General features: G+C 32.1%; 1 protein-coding gene across 3 annotated transcripts in view; it reads left to right on the plus strand.

The window, feature by feature from the left end:
• Positions 1-17,664, plus strand: part of LOC118181251 (cell adhesion molecule Dscam1-like) — a 1,046,077-nt gene that overhangs the window by 749,662 nt on the left and 278,751 nt on the right. For all 3 annotated transcript variants that reach the window (XM_085823270.1, XM_085823269.1, XM_085823271.1), the window contains 2 exons: positions 4,457-4,618; positions 11,080-11,232. In XM_085823270.1, coding sequence (XP_085679396.1) covers positions 4,457-4,618; positions 11,080-11,232 — 315 coding nt within the window. The remainder of the gene's footprint in view (positions 1-4,456; positions 4,619-11,079; positions 11,233-17,664) is intronic.

The following is a 17,664-nucleotide window of genomic DNA, read 5'->3' on the forward strand; positions in this document are numbered from 1 at the left end:
AACTCTCTTCGGAGTAGGCTCTGGCAACCATTGTTCCACGTAATATGGACAACGAAACAACAACAAGAACTTCCTCTGGGAATACGTCAAGACTTTGGTGCAGGAACCCCCTGTTATATGTGCTGAGAAACTTGGTGCACTCATCTGTTTCCACAGTCTTGGTGCGCTCATCGTGGCAACTGCTGGTTAAGTCCAGGACATGATGGTATTTTCCAGAACATCAGGTCTTCCATGTGTCTGAAATCTGGGGCTTACGTCACGGTTCTGGGTTGTACTTTCGAACACCTTTGATGACGATCATTGTCTAATTTGTTCTTATTTCTTGATTTTTGCTTACTAAGCATAATAAACATGTTTCCTCATCCTTTTCATGTTCTTCCGTTCTTGTGTTTAGTGTCGTCACGATTACACCAGGAAAGCATTTTCGACCATGCATCGTTGTGTGTTTTTCCATCGTCTAGTTGTACTCAATCTCTTCTGAAAGCTCGTAACCTATTTGCTGTAATATCCTGGATCTATGTAACCGTTGTGCCTGTAGGAAAACAAATATATCAACAAGGAAACTAGGAAGATATTGTACGAAGCAGAGGCGGCATATTTAAAAATTAAATCTCCTAGATAGAAAGGGAGCTTAAAGAATATAACTATCATGATGGTAGTTCTGTTTTTCAGGAGTGTAAAAACTATAACTCCATACCAGTTTTCTTTCATGATATACCAAATAAAACTTCCGCAATGCTTGTCAACAAACAACTTTGTTTATAACTTTAGTATCTTTATTTACAAGAAACAACTACCTAATGTACCTTTTTTATCCCTATTTATTTGATTTCATTTCATTATTTAAAAAATGTATTATTTATTTGATTTCATTTCATTATTTAAAATATAATGTAGATTTTCTGGGCTATCACCCCCATCCATTTATACTGTCCTGTCATTCACACGGAAATGGCTTATTCCAGCAAGAATGCTGATCTCTCACTGGCCCCGGTTGGCCTACTGCCTGGTCGGATGAGCATTCTTCTGACTTTTCTGTCATAAATTGGGCATCTAGTAGCCTTTACTCAAATCTTATCGAGCACTTTTATGACGCTTTGGAGAAAGGTAGGAAACCACATCATACAACATTAGCGACTCTTCCTGAATTATGGACATTTCTATGCGATGTTTGGCAAGCCATTTCTGTAGAATGCTTCCGTAAACGTATTAAATCTATGCTTCTTTGTGTGGCAGCCATTATTAAGTCCAGAGGAGGCCTAACTCGTCCCTAATTAAGTGACATTTCAATGTATTATATTTTGTAATTTGTCTGAAAGAAATAAAAATAAATCGCTTTTCACCTCCCGCTAACCTATAACCATAGATAAAGGAGCTAAGGATTTCGGTGAAAAAATTCAATAGTGAGTTGTCAGTGACTAAGCACGAAATAGAATTCCCTAAAAGCATTTTTACAACTTTTAAAATTATGTCTGTCTGGCGTATGTGTATGACAATTTGTTTCGCTCACGATACCTTATAAATTTCTACAAATGTCAATTTTCCATATTTCAATTTTCTACTTTCATATAAAGAGTTAATTTGATTTTGGGTAAAATCCGACAGTAGGAAGCTAATTCTTCTACTGCGAACTCTTCAATTCTGCTGCTTAAATAATATTTTCGAACTCACTGAGAATTTGCGCATGCATAATTTAAGGGGACTCATGCACCTTAAAGCCCTTAAGATCTTCGAATATGTGACTATTCCAAGAATTAGGATATTTTATTTATTTTAAAAGCAATTACTTCCAACATTTTACAGCTGACTACCTAATATAGCTGCTTTAGAAAATAGTAACCAGAAAGTTTGTGTTGCCACAAATAGTTTTGTAATTTAATCCTCTTTGTGACAAAATATTTCGCCCTGTTTCCACCTTGCGCGCATGATATTTTAAAAAGGGCTAATGGTACATACTTGAAATTTGATGGAATTCTTTATATGGGCACTGCTTTCTAACTGAACCAACAATCTGATGAATATTTTAATATTGAAAAATTTTATGGACGAAAACATTAAAATTTTGTTAATAAAATACATTTCATAAATTTAACTCAAAATAAAATAAAAATTTAACATGAAATTTTTAGAATTTTAGGTTAAGAGTAGTTTCCAAATGTTATAAAAGCTATATATTAAATATGGATTTAAATTATGAAACATAATGTTTCAAACTGTGCGCGGAAGGTGGAAACATGACGAAAAATGTTGTCACAAAGCGGATAAATTATAAAAATATTTGTGGCAACACAAAATTTCTGATTACTATTTCAGAAAGCAGCTATATTATGTAGTCAGCTGTAAAAAGTTGGTAGTAATTGCTTTTAAAATAAATAAGTTATCCCAATTCTTGCAACAGTCACCCATTCGAACATCTTATGGGTTTTAAGGTGTATGGGTCCCCTTAAATTTGCATTCTGGCAAGGCAATTGAAATCTGAAGGGAAGGAAAGTTTCTTAAAATAAAAATAATTAATTAGTATAAAATAAGTTCTTTACAAGGGTGCTATATTTTCTGAAACTTAACTTAATAAACTTCAATACTTATCTGGCTTTAAACATAGTTAACACAATTATGAATAATCAGAAAAACTGATGTGTTTACGTTCCTTTACTTCATCTCGTAAAAAATGCATTTAACTATTTTAATATGGAAGATTAAAAAAAATCTGAATAGAAAACAGATACATGTAATTTATTCCTAACTAGTAAATGTTAGTATTTTTTCTTTCTTTTCTTTTTCCAAATAGTCACTTTTTTGTTAATCGGTCTTGATTGAATTAATTAAAATAAAAATTTACGCGGATAAGTTTTCACCTATCAGCTATTTTAAAACTTTTCAACCCTAGCTTTTCTTTTTATAAAAATAAAGTATCGAAATATGGTTCATTTTGTAAAGCATTCACTAAAGAATTATTGAGAAAAACGTTTTTTCTAAAAATAGAAACTTTTATTTCTTTATTCCTTAAAGAAATAGTTTACTGAATTTGAATATTTAAAAAAAAATGTCTAAAAGTAATATTTAAGAATAAAGTAAAAATAATTATTTAAGTTGCCACTTATTTTTAAAGAATATATTTATGTGAAATTATTCAACGGTATTTCGTGAATCAAATTCTTTCCAAAATATAATTTTTACATTTTTTTTTAAATTTCCCTTTAAACATATACTATTGTAGATTGACACTTACTTAATGCAGAGCTAGAACAACTAAATTTGATCTATACAAATTGCGAAAAATATTATTTTTTCTTTGATTATCTTTTTTTATCAGATTTACATAATATACCAATGTATGCGCATAATATTATATGAAACTAATATAACTTTATCTTAATAAACTGAAATAATTTTATCATTAACCTAGAACGTAAGATTTCAGTATTTACTTTTTAAATTCAGGGATTCGTGTAAATAACAGACTGGCCACATTCTACCCCCTGAAGCCTTTCAGGGGCGAAATGAGACAAAAAGTAACTAATAATGCACTAAATTACTTACATAAAACTCTGAAGTATTTTTAAAAATTATGTTAAAAACTAAGAAAATTATATGTAAAAATAAAATAAATTTAGATGCATACAATTATTTTACTATGAACTAGAAGCATGAGAAGAGCGACCGCTAAGAGAAGCAGAATAAAAACGCAACTGTGAGTGTTTTTCAGTGTGCCCTGTGTCTCTAAAAAATAAGAAATGTTTTTCCTCTCTCAAAAGCCCCATAAATCCTCATCTTTGAAGCCACTCGAAGGAAGATATGGTGCAACTGTTTACAGCAGTGATCCGAAAGCAATAAACACAACTGCAAGAAACCTCGCGACTGCTTCATCTGAGCCTTTCTTCGATGTCTCAGAGGGGCGGTGGTTTCATACTGAAATCGCAATGAAAACATTCAAAATTAAAAGGGTTCCATTGCTTTGTTTGTGAACTAAGGACATTTCATTACTCATTGATGCCTGCTTATAAAATATATTGTAGAAAAATTAAAAATTTTTGGTTTTTTTGTTTTTAAAATGTGTCAAAAAGAGTAGTGTGTAAAGCAAGCTATTTTTGAATGATTCTTATCAATTAATGGATGCTCAGAAAGGTTTGGTGCTGCGATCTGTTATCAGCCTTAAGAAGTAATTTAATTTTAGCAGCGGTTTTGAGAAAATAAAACCAAATTTTCTAAATTTAAAAAAATGTTGAAAATGCGGTTTCAAGGCGAACCCCTGAAAGGGTGAAGCAGTGAAATTTCTCCTTGAGTCAGAATTTCTCTTGTAGAACATATATCAAGATAAGGGAGGAATTTATCAGTCAAAGTGCATTTTGAAAAATATTTTAACGCAATTTCTAAATTTTGCATTCTCTACATATTACTTTTAAATATTTATAAATTACTTTTGCATTTAAATCTAAATTAAAGCTTTTTATTTCAGCTGTGATGCAATATTATGAAACTCAAGTGTACGATGTCTTCGTAACAAAAGGTAACACAGCTGTCCTGAAGTGTCATATACCAAGCTTTGTAAAGGAGTACGTATCAGTAATGTCTTGGATGAGGGACGATGGGCACATTATACATGCCGAAATCGCTTCTGGTAAGTTCATGTTTGGAGATATTCGCATTCTTATTAATTATTAAACTTTACTTACTCAAAAATTTTATTTTTGATTCGTAAGCATTCACTTATATGATACAAATTCTTGGCATAATTTATATCACGCAAAGAAACAAAGTAAGTAAAAAAGCATTTTTAACGATTAAATTCAAAAATCTCGTTAAGCAAAAGAAAAATTGATAGAAATTTTCTGCAATGGAACTCTAACTGAAGCTTTAAAAAATAACACACATGTTAACTTTCGGCTGAGCCGAAAAAAAGAATTTAGAGGCATTTCAAATAAAGATATTAAATTTTTATTATCTTTTTGCACAACCTATTTGTGTGAATAAACATTTTCATCCATTTAAATATGGATCCTAATTTACGGTTAAAGCTAAGTGAAATATGACAAGACATAAAAAAATTATCTGCCTTCAACAGGCCCAAAGTTCATAATCAATTTTAAAATTAAATATTATAAATTAAATTTTGATAATTATGATGGTAACCTATTTTTTAATCTAATATTTTTATATGTGCATATTTAATACAAATAGCCGACAGGTTGTGCAAATGGCAAAATATATTTTTTTAAAGATTTTTATTGAGGAATTTAAAAATAATCATTGTAAAATGTAGAGGTGGTATTGAAGTTTTTCAATTTTTGTTTACATGGTTAGTCGCGTTAGTCAAAAGGTTGAGAACCGGTAGTCTGTTTGGTAACCCTTATTTTTCACTATCATTCTAAACTGTAATATAAAGTCTTTTATAGTATCAGAAGAGGTATTTTATCCCTTTCCTTATGAACAGTTTTCTAAAGTCCAAGGACGGTTGTAGGTCGACGTTTGGAAAATAAGACTTTTAAAAGTCGAAAAGTGCAAAAATCCATTGCTGATACATCTGGAAATTTAGCAGGGATATGACTGAAGATATGGCCTCGATACTCGTTTCTCATTCAATTTTTTCCAGGAAATTAACAGTGGGTTTTGAAGTGTGGCTGCTTCCTTTGTCTACATGCAATTCTACTAATTGATGGCACTGTGGATAAAGAGAAGTTATTTCACATTTGAGAACTGGCTACAAAATATTAATGCTTCTGATAATATGTGGAGTTGATATTAAGATTTTTATCTGCTCTTTTTATTTTTAATTTGTCGTTATATGAAAAGTCAGCAGCAGTCATAAAGCCATTTCAATAACTTTCTCCGAATTCTTTGAACCATGTTTTAAGATTTTTTTGTCTTCTTTAATGATAATAAACGGATCTCTTTTTATTGCAGTTATTTAAATAAATCCAAGATTCATCTATTGTGACATCATTTTTCCATTTTTGTCAGGATAAATGTTTCTCATAATAAAGAATTCTGCAGCTCGCTCTGCGTTCGGCGATATGTCGAGGAGAAACACGATGCACATTATGTTTTTCCTTCTTTTCAAGATTCATATCTAGTATAGTAATCACTTTATTTACAATTGATACTGAGCATTTTAATGATTTTGTAACTAATCTTTGACTTGGCGTATTTTCTTTTAACATGAAAGATCTTACCTATGCAACATTCAAAGCATTCCGTGTTTTCTTTAGATATGTATTTGGAACAACTTTTTTCACTTGAAGCGAAACTTCGACGTTTTTCCCTTTCTAATTAGCAATATTACCTAGCATAGCTTTAGATATCGACAAATCATGGCTTTCACAGCGTTTTTTAATAACTGGATACGAATAATGTTTCGGAAAGAGCATAAGCGTAGCCTTCCGTTCATTGCTTGCCTGACAGCACCAGTTTGCATAAAAACAAAACTGTCAAGTAGCAAAAGATAATTTATATTTTCAAAAACATAGCTGTCCCTAGAAACATTTGCAAGCTGCATATGTTTTTTAATAACAAAGCAAAATCGTCTAGAAAGTATGGGAACAGCCTCTGTAATCGTTGGTAAGAAGTGTTGCAATTCTTACTCAACTATCGAAATGTATTAACAAATAGCTAAAAAGGTTTATGTTACATTGAATATAATAAAACATCCAACATTTCCTAAATCTGAAGTTCTTCAGCGAATAAACCATATAATATACAGTTGAAACATTTATAAAGCAGTTTTATTTAAATCAGAGGAATATATGAAAATTTATCATTATGTCCAGAAAGTTAATAAAAGTGTGCTTGTTCTCGTACGTTGATAATGCTCTCGTGGACACAATCTTAAACATTTAGTATGTTTTAATTAAACAGAAAGGCGATTGCTTTCGCCTTACTTATTTGCTTGACATCACTCTGTGGAACCATTTATCATTACTACAGAGGAAGTAGTACAGAGAAAGAGTCATTTGCTTGAAACTTCACAGGCTCAACGAAAGCCGCTAACAATCAACGAAAATCTGCTAACGTTTCAGATAAAAGTTTGCAAAATGTTTTGTTAATAGAAGATGCCTATGGCCCATCTCAACGGAAGGATTTTGCATTGCGCTAAGCTTTCAAACATCTAATTTTTATGTTAATATTTTATTTAAACTGATGAGTCTTGGGGATTTACGTTCAAGATTTAAAAGTTGTGTCTTTAACTATTTTACAATTTTCAGTTAACTGAATTTTTATTCAAACCTCTCTTACGAAAATAAAGCATGCTTCGTAACTCATGTTATTTTTTCCTAAAAAAGCTGCTGTAAAAGAACAGTTTTATTTTAAACGCAAAGTGATGTACAAATCGTTGAAGTTTTAAAACATATCTATTTAAGTAAGTTTTAAACATACAATAATGTTGTAGAGACATTAGGCATTTTTTTGGAAGCAGACGAGATGAAAAATTATCAACCGCCTTTGCCGGGAATCGAACCACGGACCTCTGGAATACCGGCCCCGTGTGCAGAACCACTACACCACGAAGGCACGCTATGAAGGCGTGAAAACTGCCCTTTTAAAGGGCCACTGGGGGTTTTAGGGAACCGAATCGCCAAATCCTGGGTGGGGAGAAATCGCCATCCACCGCCCTCTTAGTTCGGGCGCCACTGTAGAGGCATTAGGATTTTTGGAAACTGGAGAGATGAAAAATTAGCAACCGCCTTCGCCGGGAATCAAACCACAAACCTCTGAAATACCGGCTCAGGGTGCTGACCACTGCACCACGTAGGTACGCTAGGAAGGCGGGAGAAATACCTTATATTGAAATGAGCAAATCTTTTTTTTTTTTTTTTTTTTTAATTTATTCGGGGTTTACTGAATATAAGTATGTAAAATTATAACTATGATTGTACATATCAGAAGATGCTTCATATGTAAAGGTCCCCAAAGTATCTTGTAATAATACTAATTTTGAAACATATTTATTAGTATATATATGTATTTAATATAGAATACTCGAAGACCTGTTAAAACTTATGAGTAGTACAAACAGCATTTCTGTAAAAATAATGCACCTATTTTTCAGAATTTATCAAGCCGTATGAATAACCACAAGGCAATTGAATCATAGAAATACTCGGAAAGCCTAAATGCACTGAAAAATAATTTTGAACTCCGCTTCTCTGATTTCCATAAATTTCAATCAATATTATTATTAATCTCAAACCCACTTTCTGAAAATTATATTTCAGGTGTATCACATAAAATTGGAAATATATTTAACAAAAATGTTGATGTTTTTTTCAATGTGCTCGCAAGAGACCAAAGGTTGGGCACCACTTGCTGTAAGGTATTACCTTAACTATGTTCGAGCTCCGGAAGACCGTCCAAGCGGACCTCTGGAATACGCGCCCAGTGGGCAAACCACCACACCACGAAGTCATGCCAAGAAGGTGGGAGAAATACCTTATAACCTGAAATGCAATTTTTATGTTGATGACTGTCTTCTACACCTCAAGGGTAAAACTTTAATCCATCATCTTTAAGTTCCTGCCCACTCTCAGAAGAAATGAAAAGCATTAGTATCAAATTAAGGGGACTCATACACCTTAAAACCCATAAGATGTTCGAATAGGTGACTGTTGCAAGAATTGGGATAACATATTTATTTTAAAAGCAATTACTACCAACGTTTTACAGAAGACTACATAATATAGCTGCTTTCTGAAATACTAATCAGAAAGTTTGTGCTGCCACAAATATTTTTATAATTTAATCCGCTTTGTGACAACATTTTCCGTCATGTTTCCAACTTGCGCGCACAGTTTAAAACATTCTGTCTCATAATTTAATTCCATATTTAATATATAGATTTTATAACGTCTGGAAACTACTGTGAACCTAAAATTCTAAAAATTTCATGTTAAATTTTTATTTTATTTTGAGTTGAGTTTATAAAATGTATTTTATTAAAAAAATTTGTAATGTTTTCGTCCATAAAATTTTTCAATAGTAAAATATTCATCAGATTGTTGGTTCAGTTAGAAAATAGTGTGCCCATATAAAGAATTCCATCAAATTTCAAGTATGTACCATTAGCCCTTTTTAACATATGCGCGCAAGGTGGAAATATGGCGAAATATTTTGTGACAAAGAGGATTAAATTACAAAAATATTTGTTTCAACACAAACTTTCTGGTTACTAGTTTCCAAAGCAGCTATTTCATGAAGTCAGCTGTAAAAAGTTGGAAGTAATTGCTTTTAAAATAAATAAAATATCCCAGTTCTTGCAATAGTCACATATTCGAAGATCATGAGGCGTTTAAGGTGTATGAGTCCCCTTAACTAACTATTCAGGATAGGCACACAGTAACACATGAAGATGACTGCGTTATATATATATATACTTTTGAAATTGCCAATTGCAATAAGAAAGAAGTTTCATAACTAGATTTTATAACATTCCCATCTACAATTCAGCATTTCACGGCTAATCGCTTTTGAGTTATACGAGATATATATATAAGTACAAACGTCACAAACATCACAAAAATGTCCATTTTGAATCCATTTTATATGCATTTTTCAATCCGTTTTGGAAAACAAGAGGCATTTATTCTTTCTTTATGTACAAAATTTTACATACCTTCCATTTTCTGTCAACCAAAAAAATAGTCAAGATGGATTCCGGAACTGTCAAAATGGATATCGTATTTGAAATATCATACCTGAAATTTTTCGCATTCTTTCAGTTACATACCATACAATTAAGTAAAAAATCGGATGTGTACACCAGATGACTTCCTTGTACGGAATATTAAATTATACGCATTTTTTCTAGCATTTCATTTAAACTTATTTGATTTAATTAAATATACTTCGCCGATAGCGAATAAATGACAATAGAATAAATGCATTCTTTAAAATTCACTCTAGTATTTGTTTACCATAGTGACACTCTGGCGCTAGATTCACTTAACAGTATTATATTTCGTTCATATTATAGCTCAGAATGCACAAAATTTATATAATTTAAAGAATAGAATTATCTAATCGTTGCCACATGTTCTATTCAAATACTATAATAAAGCTAGAATGATGTATAAAAGAAATTAAGTAAATAAAACAAAAAGGAAACAGTTTTTCACAGACGATTGACTACTTCTCATTCAATTAATTCAGTTCTCACTTCGCGAGAGGGCAAAAATACACAAAAACTCAAAGTATCTGTAATAAAATTACGAAGTAAATCTTAAACACTTATTTCCTCAAAAAAAATTCCAGAAAGGATTAAGCATGATTTAATTCGCAATAATAAATGAAGGAGTTATCTTTGTTGCTGCGAAGCTAAGTTCTCTAGATCGGCAACAAATCCACTAGTCTGCTGTTTCAAATGTAAACAAGCAATGGCCGCCATCAAAAAAAATATTAGGCTTAGCGGCACTTAAACAATTATAAAATTGTTGATAATTCTAAAACTATTGCATACAGATTTAAAGGTATAAAAACCTTAAACGGAAGATAAGAACAACATAATTCAATCAATTTTAAAGCACAAAATGTACAATTTATAAACATATAAGAGTAAAGAAACTGAGATCACTCAGCCGGGTAACAGAGTGGATATATATAGAAATATGTTTATATACCTTTGGTGCGGCCGATTGCAACCAAAATACGAGGTGCACATATGCATGCTATAGCAGTCCTATATACAAAATTTCAACGTTCTGAGGCTACTCGTTTTTGAGTTATGCGAGATACGTACGTACATACGTTCGTACAGACGCCACAAAAAATTATCTTCAGAATTAATTTTAAAGCAGTTTTATAATTTTTTTGGAGGAAAAGCGTCTTTTATTCTGTCCTTACGTACAGATATCACGCAAAAACATCGTTAAATTGCGTTCGATAGCGGTCAAAATGGATATTTTCGTTGAAATATGCAGCCTGAAACTTTTCGCGATTACAATACTTCCTTTTTTCTTCGTACAAGGAAGTGAAAATTAGTCTTTCTCTTAAACTTAATTGCTGTTATTGTTTAAAATTTATTGAAGAATTTATCATAATTTATTATTATTATTATTATTATTATTATTATTATTATTATTATTATTACAGGTGGACGGTACAGTGTATTTCCAACAGGAGAACTCTACATACGACAAGCAGATCAAACACTAGATGGCATGAGGAGGTACTATTGCCAAACAAAACACAGGATCAGTGGGGCAATCAAACAAAGTAGTTCTTCTGGCAAGCTTATCATCACAGGTATTTCATAAAATCAAATTTAACCTCGAGTAAAGTGCGAAATATCTTTACACTTTAAAACATTAAAAGCATGCATGAACTTTTAATCAAATGCCTTAAAGAAACAATGGTGTTTCCATGTATCTTAACTATAAAGTTATTAAATGCCATATTATTATTTCTACTGAAATATTTCAAAATAGAGCAAACCAGAGTTATCGTCAAGAAGCATACATCTTCAGAAAAATCACATGTGAAAACAATAACTCCTGTATTTTGTTATGGTTGGTTTTGAATTACACGCTGAGTTCTCCCGAGGTTCATAAAAGTCGATGCTTATGATTACTAATTTGTGTCACCGACTTTGGTGAGAAATCGCCAAAAGTCGCCATGCTTGGCCATCATTTGACGTTATTTTGATCTGATCCCTATATTATTATAACTGTATTCGGCCCTGTGTAAGTGTAACCTATATACCTTCCAGCAGTTTCGAGAAATCGAAGATTATAGAAATTTCTGAGCAGACGGGGCAAACCATTTAAAATCGAAGATCAGCATATTTCAGAGTATTGACAGAATTGAGAGATCACTGTGCGAGCTTACGCTTTTCAGATATTTTATATGTTTTTGTGTTTAACGTTCTTAGTAATTTGAAGTGATAACTATTGATTGTGCTCTGCCATGTAGAGATACTTTTGTGAAAAGTTCCAAAACACTATAAAGTTTTTTTCTGTTAGGAAAATAAGTTTTGTCAACTATCACCAGTTGCAATCCAATACGAACTCGTATGTACGTAGCAATATTATAAAAATCGATAAGCATATAGCTGATCGAAGTTGTTCTGGTAAGAGTAAGGAAGACACCAGATTAAGCTGCATGAATTTCAAAACTAGAAAGAAAGACTTAGAAGCCTATATTATTTTAAAATATATATGCTGTAGAGCCATTCTAACCAGTAGACATGAAAAATTAGCAATGCCCTCTCCGGAACTCCAACCTGGACCTCTCGAATACGCACCAAGTGTGCTGACCATTACACCACGTAGGCATGCAGAAAAAACTGAGAAGATACCTTATCCCTTTCGGCCACAAACACATAAGGAGACCTTGGGCTTGCCTGGAGGGTGAACCGAGCCATACCTACCTACATTATCTCTTATAGAAAGCGACTGGTGATTACGGGACACAATCGCTAAATCCTGGTAATGTAGAATCATCATCCACCACCTTTTAGTTCTCTCGTCACTGTAGAGACATTAGGTTATTTTGAAGCAGGAGATGTGAAAAATGAGCAATGCCTTCGCCGGGACTCGAACCTGGACCTTTCGAATAAGCACCAAGTGTGCCATCCGTTACATAAAGAATGCATGCAGAAAGGAGGGAGAAAATAATTTAGTTCACAAATTCAAGTCCGTAAATTCTTCAAATATATTAAAATATTTTATATTGAATTTTTTTCAGTAACTAAATGAACACATTAATATGCTTAGAGAATTTCAATGTACTTTTCATGCTTTTTTAAGAATAAATATAATCAATTGTACATTTTTCCTGGCTGTTGACAGTTGACTGCTTTGGATTAAATAAAGATTAAGCAGAATCGAGGTCAGAATTGCAGAAGTGATGTCTGTTTGCTATTTTTTTTAATCAATGCGACTATCATAAATCAAAGGTGCAATTTGCCCAGAAGGACTAATTTCGTTTTGGCAATTTGCGTTGAAAATGTCGGTTCACTTTCCAAATTGTTACCACTAAATATTAGAGCCCTATATCGTATTTAAAGAATTAAATAATGAAGAATCTGCATAAATGTATGTATGTTTTTAGCATTGTTATAAAACAATGGTACCTAGAGCTATCAAACTTTGAATAACGTATGTCTCCACCCAAATATGGGCATCTGGAAGCGCAGATTTAGAATTTGGAATTTGTTTTATTATCGATTTCATATTTAGTAAAGCTTTAATGAATTTCTTATTAACAAACTGAGCGATTTCAAAGCGAGCAATAGCAGCACTGTACCGGAAAAAAAATAAGTTTTTATCTCCAGCGCGCGATACTGTGTATAAGAAGTTCTAAAGGTATGCTCATTTTAAAATATTTTGCGATATTGCTGTCGAAGTGAAAATTTATGGTTTAAGTGTGAAAAACATGATATTTAATCAATAACGGTAACACACAAACTATGAAATTTTTTTGAACAAGCCCGTTTGGGTGTAGCGTATAATCTGAAAGTTTTCAGTTTTTTTTTTTTTTTTTTTTTTTTTTTTTTTTTAATTATTTCAAGCCCACGGATAAACATTCAAACCCATTATTTCTTTTCGTATGTTCGGCGAATGCAGTTTTGAAGCACTTAAAGCTTATGTCCTTTAATTTATTTTCTGATAATAAACGTTGCAAAAAATAATTCCTCTTCATTTCGCTTGAACTGATTTATTTTGTTAGTCTCGGCAATTATCTTTCAAATTCTTCACTATGCGTTAATACAAACATAAGTTTCGCAAGGTTTCAGATGAAAAACTGATATTTGAAAAAAACATTTTCAGTAATGCGTATAATACCAGATTTCACAAATATAATTAACGTATATATTGATATTAGAAATTCATAAAAATTTCTCAAATTTATACCTGAATTAATATGTTAAGGAGCTTAAATAATATTCTAAGTAAATATTTACATTTCATTATCATTCGTATCACATGCTGAATGTATTTTCTAAAAATATTTCTAAAGCTCCCAATATTTAGCTTTTATTTCGATTTCTCCACAAGATTCCAAAAGAGTCATTATAATTAATTAAAACTATTTTTATGAACTACGAGTGCAAGAAAGTGAAAATTAAAGAGAATGCGAAAGAGGTAATTTGATAATGAAATCTAAACAGTGCCATTGCTCTTCATTAAAATTAATGGCTTCCAAGCATCTCTTTGATGTTTCAGGATGCCTCAGTCGGTTAATAGCTTTGAGTTCCGCTTGCAAAATAGCTTGTGTATATAAACATGGGGACTTTCTCCTAAAATATTCTTTTATAAGGCGCCTCCTTTGCCAAAGACTACAAGCACTATTCAAGTCAAGGAAAAGGAAATGTGCATATTATCCCTACCTAGTCTAGGGATTATATAAAGCTTTCGAAAATTGGACTTTCAAAAGATTGGAACTCTCTTGCGAAATTTCATTAGAATGGCGAAACCTGCGTCATAACAAAAAAGAATTCCTCTTCGCTAAAAGTGTTTAGTATAAATAGTATTTTTAAAGTTTAGTATTCTGCACCATTTCAAAATGTTTAAGTTATTCTATTAGATATTACCATAAACCTTTCATTCCTGTCATTATTAACATAGTACATACTCGTTAGAAATAACAGTTTTCATTTATCTTGCGAAACAACGCTTCGGAAGGCGCCTTGTTAAGCCTCAAATTCTTGTCCTGTTGAAACATAATCTGCTAGTTTCTAAATGAAAAGATTTTAAAAGTATATGTACGTGTCGTATTATTATTAGAATAAACAGGCACTTTCTGTTACAAAGTACGACTTAATTAATTTTCAGATTTTAATCTAAATGAATTTAAATTTCTGACGGTTGCATTTTATCCCGAACTTCAATTTGACACAACTTAATAACTCACGCAAACGGGCATATTTAAGAAGCATTTTAAGATCAGCCAAGAAATAGCAGTTTCTCTTATGTTGGTAAACCCTAATACAGAGGAGACAGGCCGAGTGTCCACGTGGATTCAAGCCACTTGCGAGCCATAACGACCAGTCCGCTCAACCAGCTCCTCCTCATCCGGCGAATAGCTTAGCTGAATGGGAGTTTCCGTGTTTTTTCCCATGTGTAACGTGTATATGAGCCAGTTTCTCTTAGGAAGTTCTCCACCAAGATTCACCGGGGCCATTTCGCTCGTCAGATCGTTCGCCGTCTGGACGTTTTGCCGTTAAGATATATTTTTCTTTATACGACTGTATTATATCTTGCCGTATTATTTTAAGTTGATTTAAACTAATACCTCTGTTCAGTTTAAGAATGTAATTTAATCTGATAACCATTTTATATAAAATAATATATAAAATGTTTTTGCGTACAGTTTTATACAACTACACGTTATACATGACAACTAAATTTAAGGGAGTAAGGTCCTGATAAGATTCCGAAGTAATTTCGTTTCCCATCCAAATTTCATAAAAATGTGAATTTTCTGCTGGTATGAGTGATTTCTTTCAGCTAGCCGATTAAAATTTCAAGAAATTTTGACGAATTATGTAAATATTGTACACGCATAATTTTACAATCGATGATATAACTTCTGTTATATCAGAAGTTCAGCCCCAGATCTCTTAGAAACTGACATAATTTTCGAACTATGTGTAATTTCTTTATATCTCATATTTGTAAATAACTTTTTAAATAACTATATATATTTAAAAGCAACCTTTATTAAGTATACAAAAGGTAAAAGGTAAACAGAATTATTAAACTAAATAAATTTAATACGAGTATAATACGGCAAGATAAAATACAGTCAGGTAAAGAAAAATATGTTATGACGGCGAAATGGCCCGATTACGAAACGGCGACTGCGACGGCGAAACGCCCTAGACCCGTGTGACATGTTTCAGAGCCAGTTCTCTTAGAAAGTTCTCCACCAAGGCATTCCTTTCTCACGTAGATAGTCCTCGAGTGTTTTGCCATAACCAAATAAACAAATCTAAACCTTAGAATGTCCTCTACGAAAGCATCCCTCGCCTTAAGAAGGTAGCTCTGGAGTTCTTTGCCGTAATCAAATGAACCATACCAACCCAGACCTTATAAGGTATTTCTCTCGCCTTCTTAGCATGCCTTCGTGGTGTAGTGGTCAACACGATCGGCGCGTATTCGAGGGGTCCGTGGTTCGAGTCCCGACGAGGTCATTGCTCATATTTCATCTCTACAGCTTTCAAAAAATACCTACAGTTGTAGCCCGAACAAACCGAAATAAAAATGGTGGTGGATGATGATTCTCCGCCACCAGGATTTGGCGATTGGGTTCCCTAAAAACCCCAGTCACACTTTAAAAGGGGGAGTATATAAGGCATAGCTGGACTTATTAAAATCATAACATACTTTTCACTATTCTGTGATAACTCTTTTAGGCGGTTGGCCACTCGAGAGGTTAGTTTTTAATGAAATAGAACAATGAATATAAAAAATGTGTACCTCAAAACCTGTTACTCTATCGGGAATTCTAAAAGTATACGGCTTTTAAATTTTTTGGTGATTTTCTCTTGAATTTTATGCCGCTTAAGTGTAAATAATAAGATTTTAATAATTAAGCTAAAAAGACAAAAAACAATGCGTTAGCAGGAGTGACATCAAGAGCCTATTGGTAATCTGCAAAGCTCAACGGGTCCTTAATTATTTTGCCGGTGCGACATTAAAATATGAACCCTTTCAGATCTTGATTTCTTTATTATTTATTTTCATTTACTTATTTATTTATTTATTATTACTTTTAATTCAGCATAGTTTATTTTTTCTATTTTGTACTTGGTACTCAAGTTAATTAATTTTTTTCCGATTAAAAAAAACTTTTGCATTCGCCTTTGATTCATTACATAATTTTTTTATATGTTTGCAATACTTTGGCAACTTTGTTTTTTAACAAGCAAATTTCTCATAAAATAATTGAGCTATGATACCTTTTAATTTCCCATGTTACTGTTTTCTATTTCATAAAAACTATTTCTCATTAAAATTTCGCTAGAGAATTCTTCATTCTGGTTTAAAATTAAGACGAATTATCTCTCATTAGGAATTTAATAATTTTTAACATGAATTGAAATTGAAATTATTTATGAAATGTAAGTATATATTTTTTTTTCGAGTCACGTCTCTTACTGGTATCATTTTAGATTTTGGGTATTATATGTTTCTATTTTGCGTTTTATATAAAATATTCTTATTTTGTAGAAAATAATTTAAGTTCATATATTTTCGAATGACAGCAAATTATGTCTTGATAAATTGTTTTCTTAAGTCATCTTGTATTAGTTTAGAACGAAAAAGGCATTTTCAATTGTTTAATTACTGATTCTTTTGCAATTTTTATCAACTCTTAGTATTCTTATAAAACCTTTGTATTGCCGCTCTTGGAGTACTCTTGTGAACCACTTATAAAAATCTGAAATTGTTTGCTTAAAATCTAGAACGTCTACAGAACCAAGCATTAAGACTTATCATTTCGGCAGTGAAATCAATGTCTATTGAAACAATGTTGTTTTTGACAAAAAACAAATCCGTTAAATACATTATTCAAGATAGAGCTTCAATACTTAATGAAAAGTAATGAAGAGAAAATGATTGAGAACTGAAAATCTTAGATTTGAGGACGTGTCCGCCGAAAACGTCGCTATGAAAACAAAGCAAAGCGAAAACTTCGTCGTACAAAACGTCGTTGAAGAAAAGAAGGGAA

This window comes from Stegodyphus dumicola, chromosome 9, assembly GCF_044657685.1.
Source record: "Stegodyphus dumicola isolate Sdum_Otavi_A_Nest chromosome 9, ASM4465768v1".
Lineage (NCBI taxonomy): Eukaryota > Metazoa > Arthropoda > Arachnida > Araneae > Eresidae > Stegodyphus > Stegodyphus dumicola.